The sequence below is a fragment of the Odontesthes bonariensis genome, chromosome 19 (genome assembly GCF_027942865.1).
Source record: "Odontesthes bonariensis isolate fOdoBon6 chromosome 19, fOdoBon6.hap1, whole genome shotgun sequence".
NCBI classification, from domain to species: Eukaryota; Metazoa; Chordata; class Actinopteri; order Atheriniformes; family Atherinopsidae; genus Odontesthes; species Odontesthes bonariensis.
The window spans coordinates 23,612,068-23,634,045 of record NC_134524.1 but is presented as its reverse complement, the minus strand read 5'-3'; the positions used below and the strand labels follow the sequence as shown (position 1 = coordinate 23,634,045).

General features: G+C 42.6%; 1 protein-coding gene across 1 annotated transcript in view; it reads left to right on the top strand.

Annotated features, from left to right (window-relative positions):
* Nucleotides 1-11,490, top strand: part of LOC142369296 (uncharacterized) — a 46,028-nt gene extending 34,538 nt beyond the window's left edge. The window contains exon 4 of the mRNA XM_075451634.1: nt 10,687-11,490. Coding sequence (XP_075307749.1) covers nt 10,687-11,246 — 560 coding nt within the window. The 3' untranslated portion in view covers nt 11,247-11,490. The remainder of the gene's footprint in view (nt 1-10,686) is intronic.
* The last annotated feature ends 10,488 nt before the right edge of the window (nt 11,491-21,978 follow it).

Genomic DNA, 21,978 nt, shown 5'->3' with positions numbered 1-21,978 from the left:
GCAGCCAGACGCCTCTCGAATATCTTCGGAACAGCTCCAAATTACCAACAACAAGCAGGGGTGAGTAGAACATCCTGTTATAATGTGAAATCAAGGGCCCAATGTAAAAAAAAACGGTCTTGTCCTTTAATAGAGAGTGGCAAGGCTGTTCGTTATAATGGCTGTGGTGGGACTCAGCTGCTGGATGGTGTGTTAGCGTGTCTGAGCTGAATATCTGAGTGTGAGCAGCAACAATGTCTTCAGTTCAGCATCTGAGAGAGTTTATCAGCCAGCGACTAACTGCTGCCGCCGAAGAAATATTCTCAGAGTTTGAGAAAACCATCGTCCAGTACGAGGAAGAGATCGGCCGTCAGCGCAGACTGCTGGATATCAGCTGGAAACCGCAAATAAAGCTCCACAGAGTGGGCTGTGAGTGAGTAAGGCTGTGTGGAGGAACAGGGCTGCAGCTCTGAGCTCTGCTCCGGTTCTGTTGGCCTTTAACGGGCCTCATCCTGAATCCAGTTTCTGTTAGCCTGAACGGCTTTTACGTCCTCCGCTCGAGGCCTGCCGTGATAATCACGAGCATTAAAAAAAAAAAATAAAAAATCAACATTGAGATCGCGATTATTCATCAATTTTATTGAAAAACAAAGTTTTTATTCCACTTCTCTGTACGGATGCACTCTCCACGCATAACTCAGCTCATTTTACGGACCTGTGGTCCAGCAGAAGCAAGCAGCCGGACATCTGACGGTGTGACACATCCGGCTGCAGCTGCATCTTAAAGCTCCAGTTTTCTTTCAGCTTTTTCTTTACACAATCTGATGGAGCTTCTGCTACCTTGTATGGTCCCGTCCACAGAGGAGAGGACTAGTTACGTTAGTTGGCTTTATTCAGTTGTTTCTCATATTCACACAAGTGTTCATGCTGTGGTAAAACAGGGTATGGACAGGGCATCTTGTCCCTGTCCAGGCTTCATGTGGGACAACCTGACAGCATTCATGGTGGCATCTGGAGTAAATCTCCGGTTAAATAACATCATAGGGAGAGCTTCAGCCCAAGTTAACTGTGTGTCTGCATAGATTTTGTTGGGCTCTCACCAAGTTGCTCTCTGCTCACTGTTTTTAAATGCACCAGAAAAACAAACCTTGACTTGTCTTGTGATGACTCAGCCTCACTGCAGCTGTGTTTTTGTTCATCTCCTAATACCCTAACTTATTTAAACCTCTATAAAGCACTTTGCTGCTTTATTAAGAGGGCATATTAATTGTTTCATAGATCTGCTGCAGTTAAATAGTTAAATGATTGAGTTAAATAGTCAAATGGTTTAATGAGTTTAAATCTAAATATTGATGATAACTATTAACTCAGAATTGGTGAAAAGAGGCAGAGGAGAATTTTTTAGAGCAGCTCATTTTTTTAAAGTCAAGTTAATATCTCTTAATAATAATAAGGGCTAACCTTTAATACTTTAAGATGGTAACAAATTGTTTGACGTCTGACTGTCTGGCCGTGCTATTCAATCCTGATAGTTTAACCTGTCATATGGTCTGTCTGATCTCAGTCCTGCTTCAGCTGGAAATCATAAAGTTTCAATTTGTAGAACATTTTTTCAGATGGTTTTCCAATTAAAGGAGCAAATATCCTAAACGCTCTGCTTGTGTGTTTGATTTTAGCTCTTTAAGAGAGCTGTTAAATCTTATTTCAGCAACAATTTGTATGAATGTCTTGTTTCAAACACTGTGTTCGTCCTGGATTTATTTTGTACATTTTATTGTTTCTTATCTCATCACTGCGATTTTTGCATTGTAAAGCTGTTTTCAGTTTATCTAAATCAAATCAAATCAAATTTATTTGTAGCACATTCCATGTACAAAAAAATTCAAAGTGCTTCACATAAAATAAAAGCATAGCTGCCAACATACACGATTTTGGTGTAGCAGATACGATTTCCAGGCCCTAATTACGCCGCTACGCGTGACTTGAATATCCTACGCATTACCCAACAAAGATGCACAGGCACCCTGAGGGGTTTTACCTTTACCCATAGAAATACAATGTTTAATGAATGTATGTATATATATATATATATATATATAGTCCAGACCAGAACCAGGAGCAGAACCAGGAGCAGAACCAGGAGCAGAACCCCTCCACCAGGAACAGAGCCCGCTCATCCTCTGGGTCCCCCGGGCCACAGGTCAGTGTGGAGGAGGTTTTTATTTTATTTCTTATTTATTTGGTTAGGACTCTGCACATTAATCAACATATCAGCAAAGCATCCATGTAAATATGCCGGAGTTAGCACAGTTGCTATATTTCATCCGTTGTCCTCAGGCAGGTATCATAAAAACATACAGACAATACACCATGACAAAAAACTAAAGAACAAACAAAGATTTACATCAAAGTTAAAGGGATAGTTCGCCTCTTTTGACATGAAGCTGTATGACATCCCATATCAGCAACATCATTTATGAACATCTTCTTACCCCCTGCTGCGCAAGGGAGTAACTTTGATTGTGGGGACACAAAAGTGCTCCACGACAGTTTTTTTTTTTTTTTTTTGCATTACCAATCATAAGTTAATAGCATGCAGATGCTATATGTTAATGAGCCATCCTAATGTTTAGGGAGTTGGTCTTTAAATCACAGGGTTGCAGGCTCAAATCCCACGATTAGGCTACCTCTGTTTACACCCCCATCGATGACTGGAGTGACCTTGAGCAAAACAACTAACCCAACATTGCTCCAGAGACTAACCAATAATGTGTTCTTATAAGTCGCTTTGGATAAAAAAAAGTCAGCTAAGTGTTATGTAATGTAACTCATATAATGAAAGTCAAGGAGGCAACTTCAGAGAGTTCTCAACTTTATTCTATTATAAAGGATGTTTGGGGCTGTAGTGGTGAAACAGTGCATAATACAGTACATTCTGTAATTTTCATGATTTGTCTACTCGTTTTAATTGAATTAATCGAGGATGGATATTTAGGCTATTGCAATGACTGTATCTGCTACTGTTGTGATGACGTTCGTGAATGAATCGATTCCCCTTTGTCTGTTGTTTCCGCCCGCTCAGTCCTAAAAGTCCCTGCAACTGTGCAGTAGCCTAGCTCTAACGATGCGCCCTGTCACGGTGCTAAAACCTGCCTAGTGCCTAAAGAGCAGAAGAAGCCTAAATGCTTTTACGAAGGGTTTCCATTCATGAAAGGGATTTTCCTGAGTTAAAACTTGACAGAGACTCTGCACTTACATTCCTGACTGTGAAGAATGAACGAATGTCTTGTTTCTTTGGAGGGGGTCCGTCATCCATTACCAATGTCAAGTTCAAGAGAGAGAGGACGGGGGGGACGGGGGTCGATGGGGTGGGGGTGGTCGATGGGCGGTCGCGGCCACTGTGGCAACTGTGGTGCTTAGTTGGAGTGACAACTGGGATAGCCAACCAAGTGTAGCGAGAAACGGGTAGCTAATCAGACAAGGATAAAAATTATCCTTAAAAATTAAGACCAATTACCACGGCAAAAATATATATAAAAACTACACTCTAGGCTGTTCGGTTTAACAAAGCACATTGTATTTTAGCAACAGTGCAAACAGTCAGTGCATATTTACAAACATAAAGTGCATGTCAGGCAACTGCCTTCTCAATAATACAACAATACTGCTGTAAATAACAAACAGTGTGTGAACAAACTGCTGCCATTTGTTTGTCTGAGGCTCTGAGCAAAATAAATTCATAATTGAACCTAATTTTCGAGTTATGTCTACTGTTCCTTTACAACTAGCAAAACGATTTTACTACCCAAGTTAACTTAAACCAGAACTTTGGACAACTCACGTGAAGCACAGACTATGGACAGTGACTTTGCATTGCATAAACCACAGGACAAAATTTAATTTCCTTCGGGATTAATAAAGTATCTCCAATCTAATTAAATTTTTTAAAAAACGAGCACAGACCGCTCATACAGTCAATGGCACGCACCCATAGAAAAAATACACACACACACACATCACACAACCTGACTATCGACTGCTAACAACCATGATCAGTAACCTACACAAACCCAGACACATAATGGCTCGGCGGCCAGCAATCGGATAAACCAATGAAGTGAATCAATCCTGTGAAAGAATGAAAACAAGTGAATGAAACCTGCACTCACCCATTATGAAGTTAACTCTGCCAGCCCCTCCATAATCTTGTCCTTACTTAGCCAACTCCTTGACGTCGGGTATGTTTGGTAACGTTACGGCGGCTAGCATTAGCAATGAGGCTGCTAGGCTTGCTAAATCGGTAAGCATTAGGCTACTGAAGAAAGCTAGTCTTTTTAGCTACGTTACATTATCATCTTTCTTCTCGGTTATAAGTTAACCTTTGTTACGGCCACTGGCCCTAACCTGACGCGCTAGCTGTCAAATCACCGGAAGTACTGGCGCACACACAAAAGTTTGAACATCAACGGTCGCCATATCGTGCACAGAGTGATAGAAAATCATCTCTCCAGACATCTTTCGTTCATTCCGCCCAGATGAAATTTAATGCCACTCTTCGAAAATCGGCGAAATTTAAGACATTTTAAGACCTTAAAAAACTTATTTATTATTTAAGATTTTTTAATACTTTTTAAGGATCCGCGGAGACCCTGAGTAGGGGGCTAAATATTGGTAGGGACGTGACCCTAGCGTCCCTACCCAAAATTACGCCCATTTGTATGTGACCATGTTGTATAACAGCAGGAAAGTATAACATATGTATAACATAGTCAAGAAGGGTCTCATTTGTTTGAAATTTGATAAGTTAGATTTAATTGTATTTGTGACTTTTTGTCAGCATATGGTTGCATCTTTATATTTCTTTTTTTTTAAAACTTTATTTTTATTAAGTTTTTCAATATAAGTAGAAAAAAGAACAAAGAAGAAGGTGCACAGACGCAAAAATGGACGCATATATATCAATTACACAGGGAAAGATACAACAATATGTATATAAGAGGTAGGTACAGGGTTTAGAGGGGAGCAGGTCGTTTAGGCCAACAGAGGAATCTAACGGGCTTCTAAATAATTACAGCATTATTGTCCAATGAATGTGGCAATGCGGATGATTATTTCCACAATTTTATGAATTTATAAATCCCCATTTATTAAATAAAAAAACGTGTCCACACTAAGGTTGGTTATTAAATAATTTACCATAGATATGTAGGCTACCCAGACAGACCAGTAGAGCTGACTTATATCTTATAATAACGAATGTACAATAATAAAGATTTCAGCTGCTCAGGTAGCCTGGCCTAAACGACTGCGGCCTAAACGCCAATGGCCTAAACGACCTGTATCCGTTTAGAGATACTTCAATAATTTTGTTCCTTTTATTCTTCATTAGTCTACTCTTCATACCAAGACAGGACAAAACCATTCTCACATACAGTAAACCTGAGAGAGCACATCAAATAGGGCAGAAGGGGGCCCCGCACCCAAGCAAAAAATGAAATGAAATGAAAAAAGAAAGAAAAAACAGAGCACAAGTTATGACAGTGTCAATTATTCATGATGAGCTGTCCATTTCCTCCATAACGCAGTGCATTTGTCCATGTTCAAGTTCAAGAAAAAAGTTAGTTTTGCCAAGTCAAATATTTGCTTCACAGTTGCAGTCCACTCCTCTTTCGATGGGGACTCTTTCCATAGCCATCTTCGCGTAATAGCTTTTTTACTGGCAACCAACATTATTTTAATCAAATATTTATCAGTAGCACTGATTGTGGGGGAAATATCACCAAGATAAATTGTACAAAAATCACATTTAATCTCAAAGCCCAATATTGAGTTAGTTTTCACCACTACATCCCGCCAGTACGTTTGTATAATCGGACAGTCCCAGAAGACATGGAAATGATCTGCCTCTGCGTTACCGCACGCTCTCCAACACTTTCCATAACTTGTCTGACCCTTCTGAAGCTGTTTGATTTTGGGAGTGATAAAGAATCGGATTATATTCTTCCACGAAAATTCCCTCCAATAACCAGAGCTAGAAGTACTCATTTGAGTTTTGCAAATGTTCAACCAATCATCTTCTGAAATGGTTATGTTAGCTTCTTTTTCCCATTTGGATTTAACATAAAGAGTAGAAGTACCATTAGATGACTGTAAACAGGAGTACATTTTAGAGATCAGTTTCCGGTTTAGTTTGGATTTATATGCCTCGATCAAAATGTTTATTAAATCAGAACTGGCTTCCTCTGTTGTGCTTACATCACAGTTAAAATGGGCTCTAACGTGAAGGTATCTGAAACAGTCTTGATTTTCTAAGTCGTATTTATCTTTAAGTTTTTGAAAGCAATCTAGTGTCCCTTTGTCAGAAATAAGACAGTATGTTGTGATACCTTTGGGGAGCCACTGTTTAAAGCGTCCATCCATCCGGGCAGGTTTAAAATCCTTATCATGTGCTACCCAACGTAAAATTTTCATGTGTTTTTCCAGTTTGTTTTTTTGGCATTCACCAAACCAAATATTTAGGGGAGTTCTTGTCCAATTGCTTAAGGTTTGTTTGTGCAATGCATATAGATTTCTATTACCCAGCAAACTCTGAAGGGGAATATCAAGTTGGCTTAATTCTATATTTTTCCATTTGACAATGTAATATGGGTCGCACAAGTAGATCAAGTATCTGAGCTGTGCAGATTTGTAGTAGTTCTCTATGTTCGGCAAGGCCAAACCTCCTTTTTCCTTAGACAGTTGCAATGTTTTATACCTAATCCTTGGTTTAAGGCCTCTCCAAATGAACCCAGATAGCGTTCTCTTCCATTCTATTAATGGTTTTTGCGGTATTTCTGTTGGTATTGACAGAAAAAGAAAAAGCAATCGTGGTAAGATGTTCATTTTAACTATATCTATTCTGTTATGCAAGTCCAGTGGTAATAAACTCCATTTATTCAAATCTGCCTTTATCTCTGTTGTAATTGGAGGATAATTTGTTGCGTAGATGGTAGATAAATCCTTTGGGATTTTTATTCTTAAGTACTTAATAATATTATTTTCCCATTTAAAATTGCACAGGTTATCTATTTGAGGTGGGGGAACATAATTAAATGAGATAGATGTTTTATGAATGTTTAACTTATGACCCGAGTAATGACCAAATGCTTTCAAGAAAGACATTAATGTTGGTAAACTCAGATCTGGTTGGGAAGAAGTGATTAATACATCATCTGCATAAAGGCAGGTCTTATACTCTGTGCCTTTAAACCAGATTCCCTTAATGTTCTGGTCTTCTCTAATAGCCTGAGCCAACGGCTCGATAAATAGAACAAACAAAGTCGGGCTCAAGGGACATCTCTGCCGACAGCCTCTTTCAAGTGGCACAGGATTGGTCAAACTACCGTTTATTTTGATTCTGGCTAAGGGAGAATGATATACATTTTTTAAATATGAAATAACTTTAATATCAAAGCCAAATTTTGTAATGTTAAATATAGGTATTAGGCCGTAAGGTGAACCCCGTTTTCGTTTAGGCTCGCTCCGTGCTCTCCGAACTACATGCCCGTTAGCTGATAAAAATGACCAACTTATTTTGCACATATAAAAAAAGTTTCGCGTTACAGAATCCTGTACTTTTTTTAAACCGAGACGTTTTCTGAAGATATTTTCCGCAGGGCTGAATGACGATTTTGACGTCACAAAACACCACGTGACCGCGCTGGACCAATCACGTTGCCGATTTACGACAACAAACTGGAAAAATGACAACCTGTCTGATGCTGTCAAAACTAACCTACAGAAAGGAATCTCGCAAAATATCATTTTAAAGTGAACATAAAATAATAATTATCAACGATAATGCTCATTCATGTATTTCTGAATTGAGCCAATTTAGCCATTTACCATTCAGGTATTCATTTACTGATTTATTCACTAATAACTATACAACACATAACAAAATCAAAACAAGTAGGGCATACACATCAACCGGCATAAACTAATATACATAACCATAATAAAAGGAATGATACAAATGGAATAGAATAAAGGTAAAAAAAAAACATTAAAAAACGCACGCACACACATACACTATTCATCACTGTCAGTGTCAGGGCAGCTGTCATCTTCTTTATCCTCTGTTTCCTTTGTGGTGTTTGAACAGCTGGAACACCTGCACAAGTCTACTTTATTAATACTTTATTAATTCCAATTAGGGAAATTGTTTTGTTGCAGCAGCATACAGTATATGAAAACAATTAAAGTAGTAAAAAACAAGCAAATAGAATAGAATTATATAAATGTAAAATAAAATAAAATATAAAATAAATAGAAATAGTGAATAAAGATTTGCTATGTACAAATCTACAGTATTTTTTGTTTTTTGTTATTGTTTTTTTAGGAGAGACTTCAAGCCTATTGAGGTTGAAGTTCTCTTCCAGCCAGAGGGGAGGTGTTGTATATGGTGATGGCTGCTGGTAGGAAGGATTTCCTGAAACGGTCCTTGTGACAGTGGAGCTGGATGAGCCTGTTGGAAAAGGAGCTCTGCTGTCCAACCAGCAGCTGGTGGAGAGGATGGGTGGGGTTATCCATGATGGATAACAGTTTGTTCAGTGTCCTCCTCTCCACCACCGATTCAAATGAGTCCAATCTTTTGCTTTACACATGACCTTATTATTTTAGCCTGATAATTTGCCCTTTTGCAGTGCAGATGGAGGGCAGCACTTGTTGGGGAGATAGATAATTCTGGCAAGGCTGATGATGCCATACAGAAAGCTTTGTACCTAGCCTCATTGATGTTTTCTGCGGTTGGCTGATCGTACAAATGGCATACATATTTGGAAAGTAATGCTAATGTAGAGTGGTCCAAGTTAAATTCAGTCCCCAGATTTCTGAAAGTCTTCAGGTAGACATCTTTCTCGCATGCCACAGCAAATGTCTTCTTTTTGCCTTGTGGAGTCACACCCAGAGAATTTATGGATCCCAATCAAGGCTGAACACACACTGGCTCCGAGAGCTGATGACACCTTGGTAATGTCCATTATGCGTGTTCTGTTGCCCTTCCCTGTGAAGAAGTACAAGCTGCATGGCAAATCTTTCTGCAGACTCACAGCAATGACTGCTACATCAGTGTCAGGGCTCTTAATAATGACAGTCTTATGTTCCTGTGCAGCATGTTGTGCATGCAAAAACACCAGTGTCACATTCTTCGTGGTCACACTGCAGGTCTTCCACAGCATGAACAGACTGCACACCTTCCAGTACAGTCACACAGTGACATTGGTGTTGATGTGCTATGTACAAGCTGAGCTTTCTTCCCACTGCTGTAAGATCAGCATGTGGCCACGCATCGTATAAGAACTCAGCAAGTGCTTCTTTATTTGTTCCTTCTGATTCCTTCCATTCCACCTTGTGCAGGTGAAATTCTGTGTTTCCTCATGCTTAACAGAAGATATGTGCATGTAACAAATCTTTCGGTCGAAATTTCGTCTTCTTCGGTACTGCTGGATGATCGCGCTGCTGCTGCGGTGCTGTTTTTGTTTACCAGCTCAGCTGACATACCAGCTCTTCGATTCGTCCATTCTGATGACGTCTCAACCGTGGCACCTCTCGCGAGCCAAATTGTTATTACGCTTGCCGAATATGTACATACGCCTTGCCAGGCACTAGTTATTCCTTTAAACGTTGCGAACTAAAAAAGTACTGTGTTCTGAGCGGCGAAACTTTTTTTTAAACCTCAACATAACTCAAATCTTTTTATGAGCTGAAGCGTGTTTGGTTCGGAGAGCGCGGAACAAGCCTGGTGTTCTGAAGGAGTTTTCGAGGTTCACCTTACGGCCTATATTCCCAACTAACTGAATCGAATGCCTTTTCAGCGTCAAGGCTGAGAGCAATGGACTTATCTTTATCTTTACTCATGTACTCCATCAAATGTAACGCCCGTCTTACGTTGTCTTGTGTCTGTCTGGTTTCAAGAAAACCTGTCTGGTCTTCGTCTATTATGTCCGGAATAATATTTTCTAATCTTTTTGCAATTATTGAGGCGTATAATTTATAATCTAGGTTTAGGATCGATATCGGTCTGTAAGAGCCACACTCAGATTTATCATTACCCACCTTAGGAATTACTGAAATGATAGCACGTCTCCAAGAAACTGGTATTTCTCCCCCACTAAGTTAAAACATTGGCTGCAGACCTCTGAGTTGTAAGCTGGAACAGAGGGTTAGTGTAAAGAATGTCATGTATTACCACCACTGTTACTTTTATTCCTTTAAACCAGCGGTCATCAACCTTTTTCAGCCCAACCTCTACATGGTGTTTAAGTGAACAACTTGGACAAGACTCTGGTTCCTTCCATCATTTAGAAATATTGTAGCTCAAGTTCCATTTCAGAGTTTCATCATGACAAAAATAATTAGTAAAAGAGCAAAAAGCAAGAGTTTACTGCTTAAAAAGCTGAACGTGTGCAGAACACATCAGAGCACAGTGCTGATAGCTGAGGGCACTTATAAACGCACCCTCAGCGTTCAAGTTTGATCTGAGATATTGAGACCTGTGTGGCTCGGTCTGTCCAGGTCCAGTTAGAATATGTTGGTTAGCGTAGGTTAGCTTAGAGAAATATTTTGTGTGAACTTCAAAAGGATCTAAGTCTTCTTCCTCTCTGTCATTGCAGAAACATAGAGCCCAAGAGGGATCCGGATGGCACTGCTGTAAGGACTGTGGGAAAGTTATCAAACGATCAAATCTGAGGTATCATCAGAGGCTTCATACTGGAGAGAAGCCATACAGCTGTGGTCAGTGTGGGGCAGCTTTCACTGGATTATCTAGTCTAAAGAGACACCAACGTATTCACTCAGGAGAGAAGCCATACAGCTGTGGTCAGTGTGGGGCAACTTTCCCTCAATTATCTAATCTAAAGACACACCAACGTAGTCACACAGGAGAGAAACCTTTCATCTGTGGTCAGTGTGGGGCAGCTTTCACTAGATTAGCTAGTCTAAAGAGACACCAACGTATTCACACAGGAGAGAAACCTTTCATCTGTGGTCAGTGTGGGGCAGCTTTCACTCAATTAGGTAGTCTAAAGAAACACCAACGTATTCACTCAGGAGAGAAGCCATACAGCTGTGGTCAGTGTGGGGCAGCTTTCACTGATTCAGGTCATCTAAAGAGACACCAACGTATTCACACAGGAGTGAAACCTTTCAGCTGTGGTCAGTGTGGGGCAGCTTTCACTAGATTAGATTATCTAAAGAAACACCAACGTAGTCACACTGCAGAGAAATGATTGGCTTAAATCAACAACAATTTTTACGGCAGATAAGCAAACATTCACCTGGGAGCAGCAACAGGAACTACCAATCAGAAGCCTTGCCTTTGTTCAGATTAAAAATCTTCTTTGTGGATTACCACCTTCTCTTGTCAGGACTTTAGTTCTGAATGTTCTGTGGGGAGCACATGTTTGAAGAACCATTGAAAGTGCTTTATAATTTGTTGGGATTGCTTTAACTGGGGACGGATCTCCCGACGTTCAAGACAAACATGGCATCAATTGTGAGTTGATGGACAGAACAAAATGCATTCTGTTTGAAAGTAGAAACATGTTTATGCTGTTATACTGAACATATTTGTTTTGTTTTGTGTAAAGTTAAGATCCACAAAGTAGCTTTGCACCAGCTATGGGTATTTATGTAAACATCTGAAGAAACAATATATCATTTCAGTTTGATGTGAAGTCGAGCTTTACACTCGTCTGTATTTCATTGTTCTGCATTTCATTGAAGGTCAGATGTTAACTTTTCTCATGCTTTTCATGTTCTTGCTATACAGATATTTTTGAAGAAAATGTGTGTTTGGTTACGAGGGAAAGTTGACCCTTATCATCTTCCCCAAAGACCCAGAAATCTTTAACGCAGTCTGAAAAAGGTTTGGAGTTGTTCCCTGTACTTCCCAGACAGCTGTATGATGCTCATGACTGAAGCTGAAAGTTAAGGCTGTTCCAACACTAAAAGGGAACGAGGCTCAACTTCAAGCTGTGAAACTCTTTCAAATGTCTGTTGTGTTGGAATCAGATGTGTGAACGCATTTTAGTCCAAACGTCATGGCTGCACTGAGGGAAAAGGCAGCGAACGGTACTTTGAATTGAACCGTTTAACACGAGAAAACTGATCTGTTTGTTGCTTCTACAACTGCTCAGTTAATCACACAATCAGGTACTGAGCAGATTTACCAAACAGACATTCTGCTGTAATCTCAGATGCTCTCAGTCGCGCTGCTCACGTTGTTTTAGTCCACAACTCTTCTTCTTCTTCTGCCCCGACGGCTACACAACTTACCCAGAACACCTGGTGGCAGAGTGTGCACATGACACCCTTATACTTTATTGGATTGTATCTAAAAACTCAAACGCTGATCATTTAAACCTGCTTCAGGCTGTTTTTGTTCCCTTTAGTTTTAAGCTGACTGTGTTTGGCGTACCCTGAGCATTTCAGTGGAAAATGTTCAGCACAGACTTGGAGTTGTATTGTGTTCTTGTGGTAACTACGTCCCCACAGCTATTATGTCCTTAAGAGTTTCTTAGAAAGCGCTTTCTGCCGCTCACAGGGGGAGAATCTCACTGACAAATCCCACTTTGGCCTAAAGATGTGATCAGCGGTGACTTTTGTGTGTTAGCGACTGGCACTACGGTCCTGGCTGAACAGGAAGTAGCCACCAGAAATGCAAGACAGTCGCTGTAGCCACTGAATGTTACGCAGGACTGTCTTCCTCTATGCAGATGGTCATCAGTGAAGTCACCTCCCCCGAATGAACCCCGTCATGTTGTGTATATGTGGCAAAACATGGCGAGCCAGCCGGGGTGGCTGTTAGCGTGACAGAGACAGTCCCTCAGTCAGCGACCAACCTCAGAAGTTAAACCCAGTTTGTAACTGAGCTGACTCACAGTGGAAGTCACACGTTAGATCTGGTTCTCAGGGAGTGTTTCCTGTTGAGATCCAGCCGTGTCTGATCAGTGCTGCAGTTTCTTGTTAGGGACCGAGCAGTGAAACTGCAATGACCCTATTGTATCTGTAAGGTTTATTAGGGACCGAGCAGTGAAACTGCAAGGACCCTATTGTATCTGTAAGGTTTATTATTAGGGACCGAGCAGTGAAACTGCAAGGACCCTATTGTATCTGTAAGGATTATTATTATTTTTCTCCATTATTCTTTCTTATTTTTTGCAAAAGGTACTCGAAAACTCAGGAAATTTTGCGAGCGCCACATGCCAGTCGACGACATGAAAGAATCTAAACCTAAAAATTAGCCTTAAAAAATTAAGTCACTTATAACTCCAACATACATTATCCAATCTGTCTCAAACTTCATACGTTGATTGCTGGACCCAGCCTGAACGCGCACATATTATCATAGTGACATCCACCTATAGCGCCACCTAATGGTGGTCGGAAACGTCTTTTTTTTTCACACCTCGCATTTGATCAAACTCCTCCTACATATTTCATGCTAAATTCTTCAAACTTGGCCAGGTTACTCTTAAGAGATGGGGGGATAAAATCATGGAGAAACTTTTTCAAACGTCAAAGGGCGTGGCCGTGGCGACGCCTCAAATTTATGACACAGCATAAAAAATTAAGTCGCTTTTAACTTCCACATGTATTATCCAATCTGTCCCAAACTTCAAACGGTGATTGCTGGAACCAGCCTGAACGAGCACATATAAAATAATGACATCCTCCTATAGCGCCACCTGCTGGTGGTCGGAAACATCTTTTTTTTTCCACACCTCGCATTTGATCAAACTCCTCCTACAGATTTAATGCTACAAGCTTCAAACTTGGCCAGGTTACTCTTAAGACATGGGGGGAAAACTTCATGGAGAAACTTTTCCAAACTCTGAACGGTGTGGGCGTGGCCAGGTGGTGAAAATCGTGTGATGGCATCTGTGGTTTGAAAGCCTTATCATCATCGCAAAGTCATGAAACTTGGCACACACGTCCACCCTGACGACCTCGTACATATGTAAAGGGTATTGTGTGTGGGCGGTGCTAAATGGCTCAGTGGCGCCCCCTAGAAATTTTCATAAAACCCCTCCGCATTGGGGTTTTTATGTGCTCGTACGTACGCAGAGGATATCGTGCGTGTGGGCAGAGCTGCAGCCCCAGCGTCCAGCGCATGCCCCAACGTACGCACATCCCAATGTACGCACACCTCGGTCCCGCTCACAGCTGCTTGCAGCTTTCTAGTTAGGGACCGAGCAGTGAAACTGCAAGGACCCTATTGTATCTGTAAGGTTTATTATTTTTCTCCATTGTTCTTATTCTTTGCAAAAGGTATGCGAAAACTCAGGAAATTTTGCGAGCACCACCTGCCAGTCGACGACATGAAAGAATCTAAACTTTATATTTTTGGGAGTCGCTCATTGACTCTGTAGCGCCCCCTACAATGCTTAAAAATGGTCCCCTTAATAGGATTAGTTTCGCGTGGGACGACGAAATTCGGTACACTCATTCATCATGCCCAGACGCACAAAAAAGTCTCAGGCCGCCAATGTGCCACGTCCACAGGAAGGCGGCCATTTTGGATGGAAAGTGCGTTTTGGTGCCATTTTTGACCGATTCCACGCCTTGCTTAAGATCGAACTTGTCCTACAGATTTAATGCTACAGACTTCAAACTTGGCCAGGTTACTCTTAAGACATGGGGGGAAAAATTCATGGGGAAACTTTTTTAAAACTTAAAGGGCGTGGCGACGCCTCAAAGTTTGATGACTCGCCATCCCTCGCCACAAAAAATTAAGTCGCTTATAACTTCCACATACATTATCCAATCTGTCCCAAACTTCATACGGTGATTGCTGGACCCAGCCTGAACGCGCACATATTATCATAGTGACATCCACCTATAGCGCCACCTGCTGGTTGTTGGAAATGTCTTTTTTTATCCACACCTCGCATTTGATCGAACTCGTCCTACAGATTTAATGCTACAGACTTCAAACTTGGCCAGGTTACTCTTAAGACATGGGGGGAAAGAATCTTGGAGAAACTTTTTCAAATCTCAAAGGGCGTGGCCGTGGCGATGCCTCAAAGTTATGACTCGCCATGAGGAATTAAGTCGCTTATAACTTCCACACACATTATCCAATCTGTCCCAAACTTCATACGTTGACTGCTGGACCCAGCCTGAACGCGCACATATAAAATACTGACATCCACCTACAGCGCCACCTAATGGTGGTTTGAAACGTCTTTTTTTTTTCACAACCCGCATTTTATTGAACTCCTCTTACAGATTTAATGGTAACAGCTCCAAACTTGGCCAGGTTACTCTGAAGACATGGGGGGAAAGAATCATGGAGAAACTTTTTCAAACTCTGAACGGTGTGGGCGTGGCCAGGCGGTGAAAATCGTGTGATGGCGTTTGTTATTTGAAAGCCTTATCATCATCGTAAGGTCATGAAACTTGGCACACACGTCCACCCTGACGACCTCGTACGTATGTAAAGGGTATCGTGTGTGGGCGGAAAAAAAGTGGCTCAGTGGCGCCCCCTAGAAATTTTCAAAAACCCCTCCGCATTGGGGTTATTATGTGCTCGTACGTACGCAGAGGGTATCGTGCGTGTGGGCAGAGCTGCGCGTCTTCGGCGTCCAGCACATGCCCAACGTGCGCACATCCAACGTACACACACCTCGGTCCCGCTCACAGCTGCTTGCAGCTTTCTAGTTAGGGACCGAGCAGTGTAACTGCAAGGACCCTATTGTATCTGTAAGGATTATTAGGGACCGAGCAGTGAAACTGCAAGGACCCTATTGTATCTGTAAGGTTTATTATTATTAGGGACCGAGCAGTGAAACTGCAAGGACCCTATTGTATCTGTAAGGTTTATTATTATTATTATTCTTTCTTTCTTTCTTTCTTTCTTTCTTTCTTATTCTTTGCAAAAGGTATGCGAAAACTCAGGAAATTTTGCGAGCGCCACGTGCTAGTCGACGACATGAAAGAATCTAAACATTATATCTTTGGGAGTTGCTCATTGGCTCTGTAGCGCCCCCTACGGTGCTTAAAAATGGTGCCCGCAATGGGGTTAGTTTCGCGTAGGACAATGAAATTCGGTACACTGATTCACCATGCCCAGACGCACAAAAAAGTCTCTTGCCGCCATGGTCCCACGTAGAAAGGAAGGCGGCCATTTTGGATGGAAAGTGCGTCTTCGTGCCATTTTTGACCGATTCCACGCCTTGCATAAGATTGAACTTGTCCTAGAGATTTCATGCTACAGACTTCAAACTTGGCCAGGTTACTCTTAAGACATGGGGGGGGAAATTCATGGAGAAACTTTTTCAAAACTTAAAGGGCGTGGGCGTGGCAACTCCTCAAAGTTCGATGACTCGCCATCACTCGCCACAACAAATGAAGTCGCTTATAACTCCCACATACATTATCCAATCTGTCCCAAACTTCATACGGTGAATGCTGGACCCAGCCTGAACGCGTACATATTATCATAACGACATCCACCTATAGCGCCACCTGCTGGTGGTCGGAAACATCTCTTTTTTTCCACATCTCGCATTTGATCGAACTCGTCCTACAGATTTAATGCTACAAGCTTCAAACTTGGCCAGGTTACTCTTAAGACATGGGGGGAAAGAGTCATGGAGAAACTTTTTCAAACCTCAAAGGGCGTGGCCGTGGCGACGCCTCAAAGTTATGACTCGCCATGAAAAATTAAGTCGCTTATAACTTCCACATACATTATCCAATCTGTCCCAAACTTCATACGGTGATATCTGGACCCAGCCTAAACGCGCATAGATAAAATAGTGACATCCACCAACAGCGCCACCTGCTGGTGGTCAGAAACGTCTTTTTTTTCCATACCTCACATTTTAACAAACTCCTCCCACAGATTTAATGCTACAAACTTCAAACTTAGCCAAGTTACTCTTAAGACATGGAGGCAACAATTCATGGAGAAACTTTTCCAAACTCTGAACGGTGTGGGCGTGGCCATGCGGTGAAAATCGTGTGATGACGTTTGTGATTTGAAAGCCTTATCATCATCTCAAGGTAATGAAACTTGGTACACACGTCCACCCTGACGACCTCGTACGTATGTAAAGGGTATCGTGTGTGGGCGGAGAAAAATGGCTCAGTGGCGCCCCCTAGAAATTTTCAAAAACCCCTCCGCATTGGGGTTATGCTGTGCTCGTAAGTACACAGCGGGTATCGTGCGTGTGGGCAGAGCTGCGGCTCCAGCGTCTAGCGCATGCCCAACGTACGCACATCCCAACGTACGCACACCTCGGTCCCGCTCACAGCTGCTTGCAGCTTTCTAGTTATTATTATTATTATTATTATTTCCGATTCTTTGCAAAAGGTATGCGAAAACTCACGAAATTTTGCGAGCGCCACCTGCCAATCGACGACATGAAAGAATCTAAACTTTATATTTTTAGGAGTCGCTCATTGGCTCTGTAGCGCCCCCTACGGTGCATAAAAATGGTCCCCTTAATAGGATTAGTTTCGCGTGGGACGACGAAATTCGGTACACTCATTCATCATGCCCAGACGCACCAAAAAGTCTCATGCCATCACGGTGCCACGTACACAGGAAGGCGGCCATTTTGGATGGAAAGTGCGTTTTCGTGCCATTTTTGGCCGATTCCACGTCTTGCATAAGATCGAACTTGTCCTACAGATTTCATGCTACAGACTTCAAACTTGGCCAGGTTACTCTTAAGACATGGGGGGGGAAATTCATGGAGAAACTTTTTCAAAACTTAAAGGGCGTGGGCGTGGCAACTCCTCAAAGTTCGATGACTCGCCATCACTCGCCACAACAAATGAAGTCGCTTATAACTCCCACATACATTATCCAATCTGTCCCAAACTTCATACGGTGAATGCTGGACCCAGCCTGAACGCGTACATATTATCATAACGACATCCACCTATAGCGCCACCTGCTGGTGGTCGGAAACATCTCTTTTTTTCCACATCTCGCATTTGATCGAACTCGTCCTACAGATTTAATGCTACAAGCTTCAAACTTGGCCAGGTTACTCTTAAGACATGGGGGGAAAGAGTCATGGAGAAACTTTTTCAAACCTCAAAGGGCGTGGCCGTGGCGACGCCTCAAAGTTATGACTCGCCATGAAAAATTAAGTCGCTTATAACTTCCACATATATTATCCAATCTGTCCCAAACTTCATACGGTGATATCTGGACCCAGCCTGAACGCGCATAGATAAAATAGTGACATCCACCAACAGCGCCACCTGCTGGTGGTCAGAAACGTCTTTTTTTTCCATACCTCACATTTTATCAAACTCCTCCCACAGATTTAATGCTACAAACTTCAAACTTAGCCAAGTTACTCTTAAGACATGGAGGCAACAATTCATGGAGAAACTTTTCCAAACTCTGAACGGTGTGGGCGTGGCCATGCGGTTAAAATCGTGTGATGACGTTTGTGATTTGAAAGCCTTATCATCATCTCAAGGTAATGAAACTTGGTACACACGTCCACCCTGACGACCTCGTACGTATGTAAAGGGTATCGTGTGTGGGCGGAGAAAAATGGCTCAGTGGCGCCCCCTAGAAATTTTCAAAAACCCCTCCGCATTGGGGTTATGCTGTGCTCGTAAGTACACAGCGGGTATCGTGCGTGTGGGAAGAGCTGCGGCTCCAACGTCCAGCGCATGCCCAACGTACGCACATCCCAACGTACGCACACCTCGGTCCCGCTCACAGCTGCTTGCAGCTTTCTAGTTATTATTATTCTTCCGATTCTTTGCAAAAGGTATGCGAAAACTCAGGAAATTTTGCGAGCGCCACCTGCCAGTCGACGACATGAAAGAATCTATACTTTATATTTTTAGGAGTTGCTCATTGGCTCTGTAGCGCCCCCTACGGTGCTTAAAAATGGTCCCCGCAATAGGATTAGTTTGGCGTGGGACAATGAAATTCGGTACACTCATTCATCATGCTCAGACGCACAAAAAAGTCTCATGCCGCCATGGTCCCACGTCCACAGGAAGGCGGCCATTTTTGATGGAAAGTGCGTTTTCGTGCAGTTTTTAGCCGATTCCATGCCTTGCATAAGATCGAACTTGTCCTACAGATTTCATGCTACAGACTTCAAACTTGGCCAGGTTACTCTTAAGACATGAGGGGAAAAATTCATGGGGAAACTTTTTCAAAACATAAAGGGCGTGGGCGTGGCGACGCTTCAAAGTTTGATGACTCGCCATCACTGGCCTCAAAAAATTAAGTCGCTTATAACTCCTACATACATTATCCAATCTGTCCCAGACTCCATACGGTGATTGCTGGACCCAGCCTGAAAGCACACATATTATCATAGTGACATCCACCTATAGCGCCACCTGCTGGTGGTTGGAAATGTCTTTTTTTATCCACACCTCGCATTTGATCGAACTCATCCTACAGATTTAATGCTATAGACTTCAAACTTGGCCAGCTTACTCTTAAGACATGGGGGGAAAGAATCATGGAGAAACTTTTTCAAACCTCAAAGGGCGTGGCCGTGGCGACGCCTCAAAGTTATGACTCATCATGAAGAATTAAGTCGCTTATAACTTCCACACACATTATCCAATCTTTCCCAAACTTCATACGGTGAATGCTGGACCCAGCCTGAACGGGCACATATAAAATAGTGACATCCACCTACAGCGCCACCTAATGGTGGTCGGAAACATCTTTTTTTTTTCACACCTCGCTCTTGATCAAACTCCTCCTACATATTTCATGCTAATATCTTCAAACTTGGCCTGGTTACTCTTAAGCAAGGGGGGAATAAAAATCTTGAGAAACTTTTCCAAACTCTGAACGGTGTGGGCGTGTTCAGGCGGTGAAAATCGTGTGATGGCGTTATTGATTTGAAAGCCTTATCATCATCGCAAAGTCATGAAACTTGGTACACACGTCCACCTTGTCGACCTCGTACGTATGTCAAGAGTATTGTGTGTGGGCGGTGCTAAATGGCTCAGTGGCGCCCCCTAGAAATTTTCATAAAACCCCTCCGCATTGGGGTTTTTATGTGCTCGTACGTACGCAGAGGATATCGTGCGTGTGGGCAGAGCTGCAGCCCCAGCGTCCAGCGCATGCCCCAACGTACGCACATCCCAACGTACGCACACCTCGGTCCCGCTCACAGCTGCTTGCAGCTTTCTAGTTCTTTCTTATTCTTTGCAAAAGGTACTCGAAAACTCATGAAATTTTGAGAGCGCCACGTGCCAGTCGACGACATGAAAGAATCTCCATCCATCCATTATCTATACCGCTGAATCCGTCGATCGGGTCGCGGGTGGGCTGGAGCCTATCCCAGCAGTCAATGGGCGAGAGGCAGGGTACACCCTGGACAGGCCGCCAGTCCATCGCAGGGCCACATAGAGACAAACGAGACAAACAACCATGCACGCTCACACTCACTCCTAAGGACAATTTAGAGATGCCAATCAACCTAACATGCATGATTTTTTTGGACAGTGGGAGGAAGCTGGGGTACCCGGAGAGAACCCACGCATACACGGGGAGAACATGCAAACTCCATACAGAAAGGCCCCAGCTGGGTGTTGAACCTGGAACCTTCTTGCTGTGAGGCGACGGTGCTAACCACCACACCACCGTGCAGCCCATGAAAGAATCTAAATTTTATATTTTTGGGAGTCGCTCATTGACTCTTTAGCGCCCCCTATGATTCTTAAAAATGGTACCCGCAATAGGATTAGTTTTGCGTGGGATGACGAAATTTGATACACTTATTCATCATGCCCAGACGCACAAAAAAGTCTCATGCCACCATGGTCCCACATCAACAGGAAGGCGGCCATTTTGGATGGAAGGTGCGTTTTGGTGCCACTTTTGACCGATTCCACGCCTTGCATAATATCGAACTTGTCCTACAGATTTAATGCTACAGACTTCAAACTTGGCCAGGTTACTCTTAAGTCATGGGGGGGGAAATTCATGGTGAAACTTTTTCAAAACTTAAAGGGTGTGGCCGTGGCGACGCCTCAAAATTTGATGACTCGCCATCACTCGCCACAAAAAATTAAGTCGCTTATAACTCCCACATGCATTATCCAATCTGTCCCAAACTTCATACGGTGATTGCTGGACCCAGCCTGAACGCGCACATATAACATAGTGACATCCACCTATAGCGCCACCTATTGGTGGTTGGAAACGTCTTTTTTTTTTCACACCTCACATTTGATCAAACTCCTCCTACATATTTAATGCAAAAACCTTCAAACTTGGCCAGGTTACTCTTAAGAGATAAAATTTCATGGAGAAACTTTTTCAAAACTCAAAGGGCGTGGCCGTGGTGACGCCTCAAATTTATGACTCGCCATGAAAAATTAAGTCGCTTATAACTCCCACATACATTATCCAATCTGTCCCAAACTTCATACGGTGATTGCTTGACCCAGCCTGAACGCGCACATATAAAATAGTGACATCCACCTACAGCGCCACCTGCTGGTGGTCGGGAAAGTCTTTTTTTCCACACCTCAAACTCCTTCTACAGATTTAATGCTACAAGCTTCAAACTTGGCCATGTTACTCTTAAGACATGGGGGCAAAAATTGATGGAAAAACTTTTCCAAACTGAACGGTGTGGGCATGGCCAGGCGGTGAAAATCTTGTGATGACGTTTGTGATTTCAAAGCCTTATCATGATCTCAAGGTCATGAAACTTGGCACACACGTCCACCCTGACGACCTTATACGTATGTAAAGGGTATTGTGTGTGGGCGGATCAAAATGGCTCAGTGGCGCTCCCTAGAAATTTTCAAAAACCCCTCCGCATTGGGGTTATTATGTGCTCGTACGTACGCAGAGGGCATCGTACGTGTTGGCAGAGCTGCGCGTCTACGGCGTCCAGCGCATGCCCAACGTGCGCACATCCAACGTACGCACACCTCGGTCCCGCTCACAGCTGCTTGCAGCTTTCTAGTTATTATTATTATTTTTCTCCTCCGTTA